This window comes from Tenrec ecaudatus, chromosome 18 (genome assembly GCF_050624435.1).
Source record: "Tenrec ecaudatus isolate mTenEca1 chromosome 18, mTenEca1.hap1, whole genome shotgun sequence".
Lineage (NCBI taxonomy): Eukaryota > Metazoa > Chordata > Mammalia > Afrosoricida > Tenrecidae > Tenrec > Tenrec ecaudatus.
In genome coordinates, this window is record NC_134547.1 from 4,413,192 (window position 1) to 4,434,068 (window position 20,877).

Consider the following 20,877-nt stretch of genomic DNA (forward strand, 5'->3'; position numbering starts at 1 on the left):
ATTGTTTTAATATCTGTTAGAGTCCCCCCCATCAGATGATCAATTAAACATAAATAAGCAAACAAATAAAACTATTATTCAAAATCATAATAATAGTAAAGAAAAATACTTGTTAACTAAATGCAAAGCATGAGCCTAGATGGACTTCTGATTACGGGGGGGTGGGGGGTGGGGAGGAGCAATAAAAGGCACTCTAGAAACGGAGGCATTGGGAAAGTGGCTAGACCCCGAGTGGGATTGTTGTCCCATGTCTAGGCACCATGGTGGCTTGCCTGTTGCTGTGATGATGGAAGCTAGGCTGCTGGTGTCCTAGATACCAGCAGAGTCACCCCTGGGGTGGGGGGTGGGGGGGCGTGTTTCAGGAGAGCTTCCAACAGAATGAAACCCCACCCAGTCCTATGCAACCTCCACCACGGATCCTGGACTTGAGCCACGGTTGAAGCCATGGTGTCAACCCATCTCGTCAAAAGCCTTCCCCTTTCTCTCCCTACCCCTCTTTACCCAACACAGTGTCCTTCTCCAGTGACCAGTCCCTCGGGATCACAAGTCCAGAGCACACAAGTACTTGCCATTCTTACTTCTAAGGAGGTCTCTGGCTGGACTTCCGAGACAGGCTCGTGTCCTCTTTGGGCAGTTTGTGGTACTGCCCACATGCTTCGCCAAAGACTAACTGATGAGACTCTTAGGGATCACCAGGGAACGTGTCGTAGTTACATAATCTGGTGTCAATTTGAGGATTCAGAGTAAACGGGTGGAGTCTAGCCTGTCAATCATTGTATAGCCAATGAGTCCTCTGTGTGGGCATGGCCTTCTCCTGAGAATTCTGGGAAGTCCTGTATTTCCTCCTTGGAAGGGGGAGACACATACTCTCTCTCTGCTCACTCCCTGAGAGACTCTCTACTGACAAGACACATGGAGTTATGCTAGAGCCCTGGAGCTGGAGGAGACACGTGGAGACCCACGCCAGCAATGAGATGCTTCTACCATCACTGGATCCACAAGACCTCCCACCCACTGGCCTGTGATCCTGCATTCGGCGTCATTGCATATGTTGCCTGAGTATGAAGAGGACTTTATAGATTGCTATCAGACGTATGGGCTAATATCGGACTGATGGACTTGATCTGGACTGGGCTGGGATGTTTTCTCAATATTCAATTGCTCTTGTAATGAAAGCTCTTTTTTATATACATATGAGTGTTCATGGATTTGTTTCTCTGGTCTATCCAAACTAACACAGAATGTTATCTAACGGGCTGACAATGGACATGCCATCAGGGGGCAGGGGAAGGGGGTGGTCAAGCACTGGGTGAGGCCACTGTGTGGGGCCAGAGAGGGCAGGGAGACGCTATGGGAGATGGACTGATACTGACACAGCTCTTCCAGGGAGGAACTCAAACACACCAGCAACGGGTTAGGCACTGGGCTGCTGACCGCAGTGTGGAGGTGGGTGCAGGACGGAGGGCACTGCTTCCTTCCGCTGCGCATGCGGTCACTACCATGAGTCAACGTCCACTCGACAGCAGCTCACAACCGTTAGGTAGAAGCAGGTTCTCACTCTTCCTGGAGGCGTGCTGAAACATTTACAGCTGAACTACCATGGTGACTTGTAAGGTACTTCCAAACGGTAGAGCCCCAAAGCAACGACAACAACCATGGCAAAATTGTATGTGTGTGTGTGTGTGTGTGTGTGTGTGTGTGTGTGTGTGTGTGTGTGAAAGAGAGAATGCAAATATGGCGGAACATTAACAAGATACTTAGGCTAGAGGGACCCTGCCCATGTGGAGGGAGATATATCTGGGTTCGCTGTACTGTTCTCCGTGTCTGAAAGTTTTCTTTTTTAAAAACTGGGGCAATATTAAGGGCTCGAGTAGAAGGCAAATGTTTTGAGAATGATGGCAACAGATGTTCATATGTTCTAGACACAATGGATGCATGTATGGATTGTGATAAGAATTGTACGAGTCCCCAATAAAATGATTTTAAAAAAACAACTTGGGCCACCGAGGTGAGATGAAAGAATGACCCCTGTCCCCCTCCCCCCAGGGAGTCCAATTCCAACTCAGAGCTGCCCAACAGGACAGAGTGAAACTGCACCCCTCTCCTCTACTCCCTGTGGGTCTCTGAGACTATAAACCTTCCCCCCTTCAGAGAGGCTGATGGTTTCAAAGTGCTGACTCTGCTATGGCAGCCCCAGTACAGGACCCACTACCTCGCCAGGCCTCCTTCTCCTCTCTCCTCCAGTATTTTCCTACCTAATAGTTATTTATATAGCCCCCCACCCCCATCATCTATTAGGTGTGCTTTCTTACTGTGGTTCTTCCCACTCCCTTTCCCAGGAGCATGAAGCCTCCCTGGTGGTTCCCTGTTGCCTCGACGGCACCGAATGCAAGATCTGGCACCTCGTGAAGATGATGGGGCTAATATCAGACTTATGGACTTGATCTGGACTAGGCTGGGATGTTTTCTCAATAAACAATTGATCGTGTCTATCAAGCTCTTTCTTATACACATGAGTGTCTATGAATTTGTTTCTCTAGTCCCTCTGGACTAACACACTTTCTCTGAACACCGGCAGCACTTTCCACTCTGGAATTCCATCCCTTTGACACTTAAGATGAGGGACTCATTGTGGAAAAGGCATGAGGGATTGCTCTTAAAAGGTGAGCAGGATTGTAGGAGTGGAATGTCGAAGTAAACTCAGAAACCACTGCTCCAGCAGACACCCAAGTCAAATGCAAGAATCTGTCTGTCTATCCATCCATCCATCCATCTAATCTATACCTACCTGTCTGTCTTTATATCTATCTGTTCATCATATAGTTATCAATCTACCCATCTACCTACCCATCCATCAATCCACTGATCCATCTAGCCATTGATCATACCTATATTCATCTCTTCATCCATCTACCCATCCATCATACTCTATCCTACATCAATCTATCATCTATCTATCTTCTATCTATCACATCTATAGCCTATCTGTGTTCAAATCTATCTATAATTACTCTATCAATCTACCTTTCTACCTATGAACCAACCTACCCATCCATCCATCAACCCATCCAACAACTTCTCTACCTAGCCATTCATCATATCTATATCCTATATCTACATCATAACTCACTACCTCTCCATCCATCATATCTCTATTATCTATCTAGTTTTCTCTCTCATCCATCATGGACAATTTACCACCAAATCATATCTATTTTGCTTCCTAATTCCCTCATGAATCTGAACCCGCTTCTGCCTCCCCAATCCCCTGACTCCAGCTAACACCTTATTCTATACATCTGTTACACCGTGGCCCCACCCACCCTGCCCAATCATTCCTGCTTCAGCTATCAGTACTTTTCTAAAATTCAGACCCTACTCTCTATCCCTCGTTGATCAAAATCCATCCTTGGATCGCTGAAGGACACAAGTGGAAGCATGAAAAGTGGCTATGGAGCATTTGTGGGTTGATGAAAAGATGGCGGACTCTTCCCAATGGCTTTTGGACGCTTCCCACAGGCATATGTCCCTGTGGCTGCTAGTTGTCACCAAGTGGGCTCCGACTCATGGTGACAAGTTCTGCAGCAGAGCCAGGGGCTAATTGGTCCCAGGCCTTCTTCATGAACATATCAAGGTGTTCTTGAGTCTGTTCTTGTGGTCGCTGTGTCTTCTCAGCACCTTCCAACCCAAGGAGAAGCCCTGGTGGAACCATAGGCTGCTAACCACAAAGTCAGTAGTTCAAACCCACCAGCCACTCCCCAGGAGTAAGCTGCATCTTACCGTCCCTGAGGGATAATCCTTTACCCAGCCCTATAAGGTCATCACCCTGAGTCAGAACAGACTCAGACACAGTGGGGTCCAGCCCAGGGGCTCACGTCCCAGTTCCCTACAAGACAAGAGTCTGTTGCTATCTGTAAGGTTTCCACGGGTGAAATGTCAGATGTTAGCCTGCCAGGCTTCTTTTTCTAGTCCATCTTAGTCTGGAGGCTCCACTGACACCTGTCTGTCTTCAGGGTGCAGGGGAGGAACCTGGTGGCATTTAGAATTGCCGATGACGATGTGACTCCCATTAATCACAGCCACTACAAGCACACGCACATGGCTGGGTGGTGGGGGCATGGTACACCCCCCACCTTTCTGTGATCTGGTTTCCTACGGACACCTCCTGCATCACCTCCCACCCCAGCTGGAGATGCACCCGAGTCCAGGACCACAGTGTTAAGGGTCCTTCCTGAGTGGGGAGTAGGCATCCTCTTCCAGCAAAGTACCAGGGGTGGCGGTTAATGAGAAGGGAACAGAGAGGACAAAGAAGTATTTTTAGTCATTGCAGAATGTGTACACACACACACACACACACACACACACACACATACCTATGAGCTTCCTTCTTCCTGGACATGCCACCGGGGCTCACGTCACAGATTTGTGGGTCTCCAGCCCCGCTCCGCTCATGTGGGGTCGCCTCAAGTCGGAACAGAGTCTTAGGCGACTGGCAACACCAAATGACTCTCCCAAAATAGCCCTCTCCTTCCTTTTTTTGTTTCTGTTTCTCTTCTCCTCCCTCCCCCTTTCTTTTCTTTGAAATCCAACTCTCTCTCTCCACCCCCACCCGGCTACATCTGCTTCTGAATTCTTTGAGCGAGCGCCATGGGTAAGTAAGGATTCCCTACTTTCCAGAAAAAAAAAAAAAAATCCCAAGCAGAAGCAATCTGGCTCCAGCCCCGGACCGTTTCAGGACCGTGGACAGCTTCCCGAGCGTCTACCGCGGTCCTACCCTCTCCTTCTAGGGTTTTTGATCTAGGGTTTTTGACTCACGTTGTGAATTCTCCCTACACACGGGACACTTTCCAGCACGCCATTGAGAAACACGCCCCCCTGCCCGCACATCCCCTCCCCATCCGTCTAAGCGCAAATGCGACGACGTTTCTTCCTGGAAGTCTCCCTCCGACGGCTCCCACTCTTCACGCCCACACGAACATCTCTTCATACCCCCACCATACGCATGCGCACGCACGCACGCACACACACTCACACACAATTAAGGAGCGCTGGCAGCCAAGTGGGTTGCGCGCTGGGCTGCTAACTGCAGAGTCAGCAGTTCAAAACCACCAGCGCCTACCTAGGGGAGAAAGATAAGGCTTTCTACTCCAGTGAAGAGTTCAGAACACAACACACTGCCATCCATCAAGTCAGTGCCGACTCATCAGCCACCCTGCAGGACAGAGTAGAATTGACCCTGTGGGTTTCCAGGACTGTAACTCTTTGTGGGAGCAGACAGCCTCCACTCTCTCTCTGTCTCTCTCTCTCACCAGACTGGTGGATTCCAACTGCTGACCATGTGGCTCGCAGCTCAGTGTGACCACTACATTGCCGGGTTCCTTCCAGAGAAAGTCCAGTGGTTCTGTGGTCTGCGTGCCCTGCTGCCACGGAGAGTTAGTCTGGGCAACCTGATGGTGGGTCGCTCTAGGTGGGAATGGGCTCCGGGGAAGGGGGCTTGATTTGAGGTTTTTGCCCCAAATGCCCCGAGCTGCCCTTACTTGTCCACTCCACACATAAGTCTTTAAAGTATTTTTGAACAGCCAAAAAAAAAAAAGTCACTTAGATGAGGCTTTGTACTCCTGTAAAGAGTTACTGTCCCGGAAACTCACAGGGGGTTTGACCCTGTCCTATAGGGTTTCTAGGAGTCATAATTGACTTGATGGCAGTGAGTTTGGTGGGGTTTCATTTTGGGGGTTTTATTAATTTTATTATTATTATTTTGGAGAAAGAGAAAGTGAGGAAGGGGGTGGAGGGACAGAGCAGACTATTGGAAGGGTTGAGCCACTGTTTAGATTATTACTGAATAGAAAAATTATGAGCTGGAATTTAAACTCCCATCTAATTAATAATAAAAGCTATACACACATTGGGACCAGGTATCAGGCATCAAAGACCCAGAGCAAAAAATCCTATCAATGTGAATGAGGGGGAGCATGGAGTGGAGACTCAAAGCCCATCTGTAGACAATTGGACATCCCCTTACAGAAAGGTCACAAGGAAGAGATAAGCCAGTCAGGGTGTAGTATAGCACCAATGAAACATCTAACTTTCTTTGGGTTCTTTAATGCTTCCTCCCCACCCCACTATCATTACCCCAATTCTACCTTACAAATCCCGCTAGACTAGAGCATGTACATGGGTACAGATAAGAGCTGGGGGGAAATGGGGAGCTGGAAGCTCAGGGAATCCAGGACAGTTAAAGTCCCCAGGACCAATCATAAGAGTAGCGGTACCAGAAGGGGAAGGGGAAGGTAGGGGGAGAAAGGGGAAACCCCTCAGGAGGAAACAAAAAATGAGTGAAGGGAGATAGTTGGTATAAGACACGATATATATATATATATATATATCGTGTCTTATACCAACTATCTATATATATATATCCAAGGATTCACGAGGAAGGGAGGGTGGAGAAGGGGGGGAAATGAGCTAATACCAAGGGCTCAAGTAGAAAGACAATGTTTTGAAAATGATGATGGCAACATATGTACAAATGTGCTTGATGCAGTGGGTGTAGGTATGAATTGTGATAAGAGCTGTAAGAGCCCCCAATAAAATGATTTTTTTAAAGTTATACACACACAAACATACATGCACACACAGCTAAGAAACATAGGGGAGCAGTTCTCTGTCTTGCAAGGCTGTCTGGAATGAGAGCCAAGTCCAAGGCAGGGGGTTGGGCTTGGGCTTGCGCTTGGCAGTTCCAAGCCAGAGCCCCACCCCCACCCCACCCCCAGCCATGCTCCTTTCCTTGGGCTGTTTTTCAGAAGCAGAAAGCAAAGTGGACATGACTTAGTGACCCCATCGTTCCCGCTGCTCTGACTGGGGTCTGCAATGCCAACCTGCCTTATTTCCAGACCTCAGGCAGCCCGCCCATCTTCCTAGGAGCCTGTGTTTCCTCACTGAGAGTGCTGGGGGATGGGGGCGGGAGCGGGGATGGGAGGGGTACACACTGCATTTTCAAGACTTAAAATATTGGTCCTATTTCTCTCCCTCTCCCCTTCTCAACTTCTCTTTCCTCCTCCCTCCCTCTCTCTCCTCTCATCTATCTATCATCTATCTATATCATCTATCATTTTTCATTTTTAATGGTCATCTATCATTTTTCTATCATCTTCCTATCTATATCATCTATCTCTATATCATCTACCTATTACTTATCTATCATCTATATACTGATTTATATCATCTATCATCTACCTATCTAGATCATTTATCCATCAATCTATCGATCAATCATCTATCTATCTATATCATCTATCTCTATATCTTCTACCTCTCACTTATCTATCATCTATATAGCTATTTATATCATCTATCTATATCATCTATATCATCTATCGACCTCTATCATTTATCTAGCTACATCATATCTATCTCATCTATCTATCTACTTTATTGTATGGTTTCTAGGTAGCACAAAATACTTTTGCTTGACTGTTAACCTAAAGGTTACCTGTTCTAACCCACCCAGTGCTACTTGGAAGAATAACTAAAGAAAAAAAAATTCACTGCTACCTAATCAATTCTGACTCATAGTGACCCTATATGAAAGAGAATAGAACTGGCCCTCTGGGTTTCTGAAACTGTGAGTCGTTAAAGGAAAACCCTCATCTTTTCTCACACAGAGCAGTGGGCATGGGGTGGGGCAGGGGGTTTGAACTGCTGTCCTCAGCAGACGAGTGCATAATCCACTATGCCACCAGGGCTCCTTGGGCCTGCCAATTGCCGACGGCAATGATTCCAGCCAAAGCCACCCTATAGCGTTGTTCTACTCCACACCACGTGGGGGCACCGTGAATTGACCTTGACTCCACAGCAGCAAGGTGTGTGTGTGTGTGTGTGTGTGTGGTTTTGTTTTTATCGTGTTTTATATATATGTTTCTAATGGACAAGATCAAGTCCCTAAGTCCGATATTACCCCATATGCCAATACTCGTCCATCAATTCCTCTTGAGACTCGCAGCCATGCAACAACACCGAATGCAGGAAGATCACAGGCCAGTGGGCTGGAAATTGTCCGTCTGAACGGGAGACAGCAGACAGCCTCCTGCTTCTCCCACGGAGGGGCTGCTGGTTTCCAACCCCCGACCTTCCAGCAAGCAGCCCAGTGCTGTCACCCCTACATACCCAAGAGCTCCCCCTCCCAGATATGGCGGGTCAGGCTCTGCTGTGCAAGAACGCCTGCGGGGGGTGGGGGGTGGGGAGGGAGTCTCCTGCCGCCCCGCAGCGGTTGAACTTGAGAAATGTGTCTTCATCCCCTGCGTGGGTTGTACCTGGACAAACCCCGGGGGCATAGCGTGTCAAGCTGAGATGCGAACCACAGAGTCAGCGGTTCAAAACCACTACGGGAAAGAGTTTACAGCCTTGGAAACCCACGGGAGGCAGATCTACCCTGTCCCATGGGGTCGCCATAAATCGGCATGGACCCAAGACTCAATGAGGTTTGGTATTTTTTTTAATTGATATAGGGCCTGTGGGCTGGGCGTACTCATCCTCCGGGATGTAAATCTGTCCAGAAGCAGACAGTCTTATCTTTCTCCTCTCAGGGACTGATGGGTTTGGGACCACCCATCCTTTGGTTCGCAGCCACTGCACTAGGAAGGCTGAACTTAGGTGACCGGACGTGGCCATTCCCCTCTGCCCTACAGCCTGCTACCAGTTGGAAGGGGCGTATTTGCTTGGGCTGGCCTAGGTCACCCTTCTGTGAAAATGGAGTTTTGCTGCTTGTGTTGGTGAGGTCGAGGCTGGGTAAGGGGTGTCTTAAACCACTCGCTGGAGATGGGAGGCCACTCTGAGCATGGCAGAGTCTGCTCAGGCTTCAGGACTGGCTGTCCACAGACGCTGAGGCAAGGATTGTCTCCCTGGACGGGCAGGGAGAGAAAGGTCCCCAGGAGCTGCTGCCCTGAACATGGACTTCTAGCCACCTAAGCGGAGGAGCCCTGGTGGCATAGTGGCTAAGCGTTGGTTTGCTAGCAGTAAGGTCGGTGGTTCCAAACCACCAGCCAACTTCGCAGAAAAAAGATGAGGTTTTCCATTCCTCTAAAGAGTTAGGTCAAAATAAAAAAAGAGTTAGGTCTTCCTCTAAAAAGGGAGGAGCTGATCCCAAGGTCTCATTAGGAAGCAAACATCTAGAAAAGGATGATAACATATGTACAAACATGCCTGATACATGGATGTATGGGTGGTTATAAGAACTGTAAGAGCCCCCAATAAAAATGATCTTTTAATTAAAAAAATTTTTAAGATGACCCTCCCCAAAAAAAGTATGGTGAAGATACAATCCTGACGCCCACCTTTCCTGATTTTAAACTGCAATCTTCCCTTGTTCTGTTTGTATAGCTGCCTCTCCAACCATTGTACAAGTTCCGAATGAACATAATGAAGTGTTCTGGCATTCCCACTGTTCTCAAAGCTATCCTGAGTTTGTTATGATCTGCATAGTCGAGTGTCTTTGCAGAGTCCATAAAACTCAAGTAAACATTTTAAAAAAACAACACAAGAGTGGGGTCTTAGAAACGCACAGGGGCAGGTCGACCTAGCCCTATAGGGTCGCTATGAGCTGGGGCCAACTTGATAAGGCACTGCCTTTTTCTTGAGGGGTATTCTACTCAAAATAGAATCCAGAAGTATTTTCAAAATCAAACAAACAAAAAAGCACTGCCATTGAGTCAAAATCGCTGCCGTCAAGTCCATTCCAATTCACAGCAGACCCTATAGTACGCAACAGAAATGTCTCTGTGGAGTTCTGGGATGTTAACTCTCTAGGGGAGCAGAAAGCCTCCTCTTTCTCCCTCGGAGAAGCTGGTGGCTTTGAACTGCTGACCTTTCAGTTAGTAGCCCAACACGTCTGTAAACACTACCTCTCTTATATTCATTCAAGGTAGACCGTACAGGCCAGACACAGAGGTCAGAATTTAAACTCTTTTATACCACAAGAGACTCATTCAAGGTAGACCCTACACCAGACAAACTCACTGCCATCGAGCCAATGCCGCCTCCTAGCGGCCCTATAGGACAGGGTAGAACAGCCCCTGTGGGTTTCTGAGACTGTCACTCTTTGGGAGAGTAGAGAGCCTCTTCTTCCTGTCACTCCAGGCTTGGAGGTTAGAGAAAGGAAGGTTCTCTGGTCATGTAGTGCTTATGCACTGGACTGCTAACCACAAGGCTGGCAGTTTGAAACCATTCAATTCCCGTAAAGAGTGACAGTCTCAGAAACCCATAGGGCAGTTCTACCTTGTCCTGTCCTACAGGGTGGCTGTGAGTCGAGGAAGCCACAAGAGAGGAGCCCTGTGGACAGGACAGTGAAACGCTCAGCTGTGAACACAAAGGTCAGTGGTTAGAACCCACCCAGGTGCCCCGTGGGTGGGCGTACCTGATGATCTACTACAATAAATATGTACAGCTTTGGGATGAGGGGGTTCCACTTTGTCCTGGAAGGTCTCGGTGAGTCAGAATGGACTCACTGGCAACAATTGTTTCGTTTATATCTCACCTGTTACTGCAAAAAGTTGAAGACTGACAACCATGAGGTCAGTGGTTCGATCCCAGCCACCGAAACTCAGAGAAAGCGCCTTGAGGCTCTCTGTTCCTGTATGGATCTATTGCTTGAGGCTCTCTGTTCCTGCATGGATCTATTGCTTCCTGTCAGGGTGCAGGAGACAGGGCAGTACCATGCCCACCCTTGCCCTACTTTCCCTCTCTAAACGACTCCGTTTTGCATCCGAGAGCCGAGAGAGCCCGCTCGCTCTGCTCGGATCACTGTCGCTCACAGGCAGCAGCACTTCTTATTTTAGCTGGGCGTCTGGCTCCACGAGCCACGGTTCAAGATTGCAAAGATCACACCCTGGTTTCCCGGGAGAAGGTCCCCTCAGGTTAAGCTGCAAGCACAGCACGCACACGGGCGGAGGTGGCGGGAGGGTGTGGGGCTCCGGGGGTGGGGTGAGGGGTGACGCTTCCCCAGAAGGCTGGGGGGCGGAGGAGTTCTGAAAATCCACCTGGGTCTGTTTGAACTGTCAGCTCTGGGAAGAGACCAGAGCCCCACGCCTGGCCCCCAAGAGGCACAGAGGCATGGGGTGGGGAGGAGATCAGAACAAGGGGGGCTTCTGCTCGCCAAGCAGCAGCCGAATTAAAGGAGCTCATACTGAACGCAATTAAATGGCCGCAATGAATGCATCTGGGTGACGTCTAGGTGCAGACTGGACTGCGTTAAACCTGTGTGAACAGGGCTGTGCTGAACAGGAGGAGGACTCATAGGAGACTGTGGCTGAGTCCTGGGGCCTGGGAATATTCAGCTGCTACCTGAGTGTGGGGCAGTTCGAGTCCACCCAGAGATGACTTGGACTAAAGGCCTGGTGATCTACTATGGCAAAGTTGGTCACTGAAAACCCCGAGGGGTTGCTGTGATCAGAACCCAAGCAAGGGCAACTGCTTGGTGGGTTGGTTGGTTGGTTGGTTGGCTTGTTGGTTGCCTGGCTTGTTGATTGTATGACTTATTGGTTAGTTGGTTGGTTGGTTGGTTGGTTGGTTGGTTGGTTGGTTGGTTGGTTGGTTGGTTCATTGGTTCGTTGGTTGGTTGGCTTAATGCTTGCTTGGTTGGCTAAATGGTTAGTTGGCTAGTTGTTTGGTTGGTTAGCTGGTTGGTTGGCTAGCTGGTTAGTTGGTTGGTTGGTTGGTTGGTTGGTTGGTTGGTTGGTTGATTAGCTAACTGGTTAGTTGGTTGGTTGGTTGGTTGGTTGGTTGGTTGACTGGTTGGTTGTTTGAGTTAGATGAGTGGTTAGTTTGTTGGCTGGCTAGTTTGTTGGTTGCTTGGCTGGGTGGTTAGTTGGTTAAATGATTGGTTAGCTGGCTGGTTGATTAGTTGGTTGATTGGCTAGGTATTTAGTTGGTTGATTGGTTGACTGTCTGGCTTGTTGGTTGGTTAGTTGGTGGGTTGGCTGGCTTGTTGGTTTGTTGGTTGGTTGGTTGGCTGGCTGTCTGGATTGTTTGTTTGTTGATGAGTTGGGTGATTGCCTGGTGTCCTGATAGAGAACCCTGGGTGCTGCAAACTATTGCTGTGCTGGCTGCGATCTGAGTGGTGGGTGGTTCAAATCCACCAAGGGGCTCCTCAGAAGAAAGGCCTGGTGATCTACTTCTGACAAGGGACCAGGAAAAATCCCAGGGAGCGCAGTTCTCTTTTTATGTGCGTGGACCACGTCACGAGTCAGACATTTCAGAACAGACTCAGGGCAGGAGATCTGTCCAGCAACAGCATTATCCTGAACACCTCCCACCCTCCTCAGGGCCTCCAAACCAAATCAAACCCCCTGCCCTAGAGTCAGATCCGCCTCATGGTGACCCCATAGGACAGCCTGGAGCTGCCCCCACAGGGTTTCTGAGGCTGTCAGCCTCCACAGAAGCAGGCTCCTTTTATCATCCTCTTAAGGAGGCAGCTGGTGGGTTCAAACCGCCAACCTTCCGGTGAGCGGCTGAGCGTTTGAACGACTGTACACACCTGGGCTCCTTCTCTGGGGCACAGAACCCCCTCCTCTCCCCTTTTTTTTTTAAATCAAGCAAGCAAGTGGTAATAGCAAGTCCTTGGCAGAGATATTATGAGAAGGGGGTGTGATCACACATGTAAAAGGACCTTGTACCTCAAAAGACTAAAGTTAAGAAAAATAACTGCAAACAAGGTTTGAACTCTAGCTGGTGACACGGGTGCAGCAGTTCTGGGTGGTGTGTGCTGGCACGTGTGGCTGACTTTGAAATGCTTTTAAAAAGAAGGTAGGTGGATGGATGGTTAGAAATCTCCCCCAGGAGAAAAGCAAAAAGCAAAGCCTATTGCCATCAAGTCGATTCTGCCTCATGTAGACTCCTTCTGAGACTAAGTTGTTTGCTTTTTTTTTTACTTTAAGTCTTTAAGCGCATGGTCTTATCTTTCTCGGCATGACTGGTGGGTTTAAACTGTCAGCCCTGTGGTTACCATCCCAATGCCTAACCCACAGCACCACCAGGGCTCCTTAGAAACAGCTAGTGGGATCCAAAAACCCAAACCAAACCCACTGCCAATCAAGCCGATTCCACCCCCTATCAAAACTCTGTGGCAAAGTGGGTTGTGGGCTGCTTGGGCTGCTAACCTCTGGGTCAGCAGTTCAAAACCACCAGCCGCTCCTTGGGATAAATTCGAGGCCTTCTCCTCCGGTCAGGTGTTATGGTCTCGGAAACCCACAGAGATAGCTCTAATTTTCTCCAGTTGGTCGCTATGATTAAAAATCAACCCAGTGACAGAGCGTTTGAGGGTGCTTTTGTCTTTTGTTTTTGTATGGGATAGAGTAGAACAGCCCCATGCAAGACTATAAATCTTTCCAAAAGCCGACTGCCTCTCACGGAGCAGCTGGTGGGTTCGAACTACTGACCTTTCTGCTAGTGGTGGTGCACTTAACCACTGTACCGCCAGGGTGCTCAACACAGAATATCCTCCGGGGGAGGAGGGGAGGCTTCTCTGTCCTATTGGATCCTACTCTGGATTAATGGCAATGAGTTTGGTTTTGCCTTGACCCCCAACCAAACCCACTGCCACGGAGTCCACTGACTCAGAGCAGCCATACAGGGCAGGGCAGAGCTGCCCATGTGGGTTTCCGAGCCTGTGCAGCCTCACTAGCGCAGTCTCATTTTTCCCACCAGGAGTGGCTGGGGGATTGGAGCAGCTAAGCTTGTGGTGAGCAGCTACATATGTAGCTGACTACAGCAGCAGGGCTCCTTACACCAACTCAGAGTGACCCTGTGCAGCGGTTCTCAACCTGTGGGTCGCGACCCTTTTGGGGGAGTGGGGGTGTCAAACAACCTTTTCGCAGGAGTCGCCTGATGCATCACAGTAGCAAAATGACAGTGATGAAGTAGCAACGAAAGTAATTTTATGGTGGGGGCCGTCACCACAACATGAGGCACTGTATGAAAGGGTCGCCACAATAGGAAGGTTGAGAACCACTGCCAGGGTTTCCGAAGCCATACAAGTCGACAAGACTCATCTTTCTTCCATGCAATGGCTGGGGTGGGGGTGGGGGGGTTGCAACGGCCACCTGGGGGCTAGCAGCTCAGCGCATAACCCACAGCGCCACCAGCACAAACCGACTCAGGGAACCCTTAAAAGCGAGCCTTGTGCGTGGGGGAACCTGGGCGGTGGGGTCCATGGTTACACACTTCAAAATTCAGGTATTCCGCGTCTCTTCAGGATTGTTTACAAGAGAACATCTCGCACCCATAGTTAAGAACCTTGGCGGGCTGGGAAATTGCTCTCCCTGCCCGTGGTCGTTAAAAATACAGCCTCTGGGGGCGAACGGCGAGAAACTGGAACCTGACTGGCTGTCGGGAAGTGAGCAGATGGCTTCGTGTCTCGGGGAGTGTTTCCCTCTCTGTGAAATGGGGCTATTAATAGTGACTTACCTCACCTAGGCCTTGTTGAGCGAGTATCATAACACCAACCCGGCCCACAACCCGCCCGCGGGAAGCATGAGCTAATAATTCGGCCCTCAAAACAGAGAGGTTGGGCAAGCAGCCTGACGTCACACAGCAAGAAAGTGGCACAGTGAGCCCAGCCGACAGGTCCCTGGAATTTTAAATTGCACCCCGATATCTCCAGACCATAAATGTTTCTCTGAAGCTTACCCGAGAGGATGAAGAAGATGCCAGAAACGAAGGCCAGAATGGTCCTCTGAGGGCGGATGTGGCCGATGTTGCTGATGACGAAGGCGGTGAACACCAGGAAGAGGCTGACCATGGGGAAGGGGGTGGCCGTGCGCACTGTCTCTGCAGGGCGGAGGGGCAGCGGGTGAGGAGGAGAGTTCCAGTGGCCACCTCCCCCTGTCCTCCTGCCTTCCTTGTCCCACCAACTCCTCCCCTTTTATCAGCTAAGGCCACCTCTGCTGACCCCACTCTTCCACCAGGCCAAGGCAACTTTATTAGGCCACACCCCTTCCTGCTGATTCCACCACCGCCCAACCCCGCCTTCTCGCCCACTGACCACTTCAACGCGCCCCTCCTGCCCTCTGATTCCACCCCTTCCCCAGTGACTCCACCCACCACCCCAGGTCCCAATTTCTTTAAATGCTCTGCGGTTCCTTTGACTCCACCTACTTCCCTAGCCCCACCCTTTCAGCCGAGCTCCACCTCCTTTCAACGCACCCCTCCTGCCCATTGGTTCCACTCTTTTCCCCACTGGCTCCACCCACCATCCAGGCCCCACCTCCTTTCAACCCACCGCTCCAGCCCTAGGACTCCAGCCCTGTCCCTATGGACTCTACCCCTCCTCTAGCCCCGCCCCTCTCCAGCCCCTTTGGAGCCCAGGCCTCGCTTCCCCTCACTCAGAATGTTCTCTGTGTTTTCCGTCACTAAATTGATCTCCGGTTCAAGGAAATATTCGGATGCCACGCAGCGACCCTTCTCACGACCTAGGAGGAAGAGAAGAGGTGATGCTGGTGAGAGACTCCTCACCTGCGGGGCGCTGTCTGAGGCAGGGCTGACCGTGGGGAGACACCAGGGTATGGATGGGCTGCAGAACCCAAAGGTTGGGGGTGGGGCAGTGGGCAAGGGACACAGGACCCCCTCTTGAGAGCTACCTTAGGGTTTGGATGACCCACAGGCTTGGAACTCCGAGGACTGAGCCAGAGGGGCACGGTGGGCCAGGAATCCTGATTCCTTACAGACTTGGGTGAAGACTGGGGCCCTGTGTTCTTAGAACATGGGTATTGGCATGACCCAATCCCATTACAGATCAGCTGCCTGTGTCAGTTCCAACCCATGGCGACCCCCATGTGAGCAGAGTGGATCCGTGGGGTTTCACTTCAGGGCCATGACCTTTACTGGAAGATCACCAGCCCTTTCTTCCGAATAACACCCCCCCAACTCAAACTTCCCACTCCTCCACTCGGAGGTTAGCAGCTGGGGGGCCTCCTTTGGTGGTCACCCGGAGGCATGGCTTAGGAGCCCTGACGGCACCGTGGACTAAGCACTGGGCTGCTGACCGAAATGTCAGCGCTTGGAACCTGTTTTCCCCACTCGGTAGGAGACCTCTGTGGCTACCTGCTGCCATACAGACAGACAGCCTCGGAAACCCTGTGGGACCAGTTCTGCTCTGTCCCATAGGGTTGCTAAGCGTCAGAGTCACCACAAGGGCGCAGGGGGTGGAGGTGGGTAGGCTGCACGGAGTTTTTCTTCCTGCCCGGCCAGGAGGTTTGAACCCGCTGGATCTAAGGAAAGATGATGGGTGTCCCCCCTCCCCCCCACCCCCCTCCTCCACCAAGGAGCCAGACAGGAGGGGGCTGGAGATATACGTGAGATATGTATTTATTAAGGAGCCCTGGTGGTGGAGTGGTTATGCGTTGGGCTGAGATCCCCATGGTCAGCAGTTTGAAACCACCAGCAGCTCCCCGGGAGAGAGACTGGGTTTTCTACTCCAGTAAACAGTTACAGTCTCAGAAACGCACGGGGTTACTATAAATCAGCATTGACTCAATGACAGTGAGTACACACACAGGAACCCCAGGGCTCCCGCTTTGTTGCTTTAAGATGCTTTCACATTGTTTCCAATACATCGTAACCCTATGTCCAGCAGAAGGAAACACTGCCCGGTCCTGCATCAACCTCACTATGGTTCATGTGTTTAAGCCTCTGGTTGCAGCCACGATGTCCATCCATCCATCTCCTGGAGGGTCCCCCTCTTTGTGGCTGCCCCTCTAGTCTACTCAGGGCTCCCAGGTGCAGGGAGTAAGGAGACATCTGGGCTGGGGGCGGGGTGGTGGGAGTTGTGTCAGCCGCTGGGGTGTCAGCTCCTGAGTCTGAATGCCCCAGAGAGAACACAGAGAACGGGGGGGGGGGGGGGTGTACGGGTGTCTCAGGAACCAGGAGATTGTGGACTGTGGGCCAGGGTACTCTCTCTGGGGGCCGCAGGTGAGACGGGACAGGTGAGGTCTGTACCTGCGAAGAAACAGACCCTCCAGAGGCCCGCGTGCAGCGCCATCTTGACCTCAGTGGTCTGGTTCTGCGGTGACACGGTGCCCTCCTCCATGTACAGCCAATAGTCGGTGCTGACCGCGATGCCCACCAGGAGCAGGCCGCATGCGCCAAACACGCTGCTCAGCAGGGTCAGGGCGCGGCTGCTACAGTGACTCATCCTCAGTGGCGGGGGGCGCCCTGCGGGGCCTGGTGGGGAACAGAAGCTGTGGTGGAGAACCCAGGTGGGCCTCCCTCCCCCAGCTCCATGCAGCCCACCTGGGTCAAGGGACCCCGGCCCAACACTCCAATCCCAAAATGATAACGACCCCGGAGCACTGTGTGCATCCGGTCACCTGAGCCAGCACAAGGGCCTCACCTCTAGACCCTGGCCAAAAGCTTTGAAATGACCCCCGGCTGCCCGCATTGTTCTAGACTTTAAACTCTAGAACAATGCAGGAGAGGGGGGGGGTCATTTCACCTTGACCTTTGACCTCTGCCTTCTGGTCTAGAACACCAGACCAGGACTCAGGATAAGAAGCTCCGCCAATGACAACTGCTGACCCCAAACCTCATCACTGGGCTTCCCAACCCTGGTACCTGTTCTCTCAGTCTGGACTCCCCAGAGACACCAAGTACCGAGACCGCCCTTGCCCCACCCCCACCCCCACCTCACGCTCCTATTCCCAAGATATGATTTCCACCCATGTTCCTGGCGCCAAATCTAGAACTCAGAACCTTGATCCCAGCTACGTATCTGGAACAGAACCCCAGACAGTATCATTAGTCTAGCCAGAAACTCTACTTCCAGAGTCATACTCTCAAAACCAGGTCCCCCAACCTGAACCACATTCCCCGGCCTGAGACTCAGCTTTGGACACCAGATGCCTTCACACACACACACACACACACACACACACACACACACACACACACACACCATCCTTGATCTTGAACCTGGGCCCAGGACCAAAGAACCCTTAGTTTGATTGTAGGCTTCAACTCCAGGACCAGGTACAACTTTAACCCCAACTGGTGTCTTGATCCAAGACTCCAACCTTGAACGCTGGACCAGCGAGGGAGTGCCCTTCAACTCAGCTCTGAGCCATAACATGGGACCCTGCATGCCCATGGGTCTGGGGTCTTGAACCCTGGAGGCTAAACTCCTTGATTCATCTAGAAATGCAAGCTCTCCATCTGAACACCACACCCTCACCTGAGACCAGCGCACCCCTTTCCAGTGGACTCTATCCGTGGGCTGAAGACACTGGCCGGATAGCCTCAAACTGGGTCACTGGCCAAGAATCTCTCACTGGGTGGCCTGCTCCCAGAATCCATAACCACATGCCTCCCAGAGACTTCCAGTCAAGCTCCCTTCCCAAGTTTAAATTCTTAGACTCTTCACCCTTAGAACCCAATTCCGACATTGACCCCATGACCTTCCAACTCTGAACCTGTCCCTTGACCTCGACTTGGGACACCAACCCGAGGTCACAGTCCACACTCAAGAGCCAAGGTGCCAGAACCTGAACTTGCAACCATAGATGCCCTGCCCCACCCCCATCCCTATCCAGTCAGGCTTCACACCCTAAATCAGTGTCATCCAGAAACCTAGATTCTGCATCTCAGACTAAAACATTCCAGAAGACTGAAACCATGGCCTCACACCGTCCCAACCCAGCACCCCAAACAGAGCATACCAGTCATACAGGGGAACCCCCCATGCCCCTCCCCAAGTCTCCCTCAAACCAAGAACCAGCTGCTCTGATCTCTAGAACCCCAGTTAAGAAATAGAGTGCACATCTCCCACCATGTGTTCCCCACATGCCCCTCCAGAGATTTGGGGCTTCTAATCATAGCCTGGAGCACCACCCCACCCCACACCCAACAGTGGGCCCTTCAGTCAACTGTGGGCACATGTAACCTTCCAAGTCAGGAACCCAGAGACTCTGACTTGGAGGTAAGGTGGGGAACCCTCAATCCCCATACTCCAGGACTCCAAATCCCTTACCCATAACTTTCACCTCCCACCCAAGAACTTTCTCCCAGACCACACAATCCCTTGATTTTTTTGGGGGGGGGTGAGAGAAGCAGAGCGGGGGACTCACTGGAGGCTTAAGCGTTGGGCACCTAACTGCAAAGTCAGAAGCTGAAAATCACCGGCGGATCCCGGAGAAACAAGAGGCTGTCTAAAGAGACCCATGAGGACAGGTCTACCCTGCCCTGTTAGGGTCACTGTGAGTCGGGATTGATTAGATGACTAACTAGATCAGTCCTCACCCCACCCCCATGCCTCCCCCTCCGCCCATCATCCTTTGAGCAACTATCAAATCTCCTATTCCTCACCACTCCCTGATAATCAAGCCAGGTGATCCCACCACAATTAGCCAGAATTCCCATAGCCCTGAAACTCTGCCCCTGAGTCCCATTGGGGCCCCATCGCCTGAGGTCGCTCTGGTCTTATTCCAGCATCCGCCCAACCCCCTGCCCCTCAGCCTTCTGGAGGACGCGGGACCCAGCTCGGCGGAGACGCCAGCTTTCCCTCCCCTCCCCCCACGGAGCGGGTCCAGCACTGGCCGGTCAGCTGCCAGCTCCCCTCCAAGTCCGCTCAGCTCAGAAACAAGCCCCTTCACGCTCTCGTCACCTGACTCCTTTAGTGCCAGGTAATCGGCCTCAGCGTCCCCGATTTGGTCCTCGGACACCCCCTCCACCCCCACCCCCCACTCCCGCCGCCTCGGCCTCCCGGCGCCAGGCTGGGATCCTTGCCTTTCTCGGATCCCCTTCCTCGCCCGCCTTCCTCCCTAGAAGCGCCCTCCTGAGACCTCCTTGTATTTCCCCCTTCCCATAGGGGCAGCCTTACCTCCTGAGGGACTCTCCCCTCCTTTCCTTTAAATTCCAGCATCTCCTCAATTCGGACATTCTGTGCCCGACCCCCACCCCACCCCGGAGTCTTCAAGCCCCAAGTCCCAACTCCATCGCCCTCCAATCCCTCCGGAGTGTAACTCCTGCTTTCTGGGGACCTGCCCATGCCGAGACTAAGCCCCCCTCCCCCTTATTACGGGATACCCATTACCGCCTCCCCAAAGGGCCTCGGCCTGCACCCTCCCGGGTGTGTGTGAAGCACTGACCTCAGGGATGTAGTTATCTGACTCTGGGGTCCCCCTACCCCACTCCAGGAATTCCTAGGCCCCAATGCCTCTCCATCGCCCCATATACCTCCTGAACTCTGGCCCCAGATCTCGGGAATCTCTCTTCCCGCGCCACTCCTGTCCTCCTGGAGCCCCAACCCCGGATCAGCCCAACCTCCTGGGACACCCCCTTGCACCCAGACCCTCCCCGGGGGGCGCTCACCTCTCTCAGGGCTGGGCGGACGCTCCGGGCCGCGGGCCCCGCAGCCGCATGACCGGCCCCGCGGCTTGCCCCGGCCGCTGCCGCCGCCGCCACCGGGGTCGCCGGTGCCCGCGCCCCCCGCCCCCGCCCCGGAGCCCGGCGTCCCGGCCCCCTCCCGGCCTCCCACCCCCCACCCCCCGCGCCCGCGGCCTCACTCGGCGGACGGAGCCCGGAGCAGGGACCGGCGGCCGCTCATTGGCTGCTGCGGAGGAGGGGAGGGGCGGCGAAAGGGGGGGGTGCAAGGATGCGGGGAGCGAGGGAGGGCGCTAGGCCTTGAAGATGGGGGAGACGGGGAAAGAGGGTCCCGGGCGCCCCGAGAGGCAGGCAGACCGCGGACGCCCGGAGTGACGCGGAGACCTTGAGGCAGAGACAGTCTGGGGCCAGCAGAGACAGCGAGACTTCCACAAAGAGAGAGGGGAGGGGAGGCGGAGAGGGAATCTGAGACACCCCCCCGCCTGAGGTTCAGAGGATCGGAGGAAGAGAAGT

At 52.2% G+C, this 20,877-nt stretch overlaps 1 protein-coding gene across 1 annotated transcript in view; it reads right to left on the reverse strand.

The window, feature by feature from the left end:
* The window catches only part of CACNG7 (calcium voltage-gated channel auxiliary subunit gamma 7), a 35,615-nt gene extending 15,107 nt beyond the window's left edge, over positions 1–20,508 (reverse strand). Inside the window, exons 1-4 of the mRNA XM_075537112.1 lie at positions 20,353–20,508; positions 16,987–17,211; positions 15,375–15,461; positions 14,680–14,820 (exon numbers count right to left, since the gene is read on the reverse strand). Coding sequence (XP_075393227.1) covers positions 14,680–14,820; positions 15,375–15,461; positions 16,987–17,182 — 424 coding nt within the window. The 5' untranslated portion in view covers positions 17,183–17,211; positions 20,353–20,508. The remainder of the gene's footprint in view (positions 1–14,679; positions 14,821–15,374; positions 15,462–16,986; positions 17,212–20,352) is intronic.
* Positions 20,509–20,877: the final 369 nt, after the last annotated feature.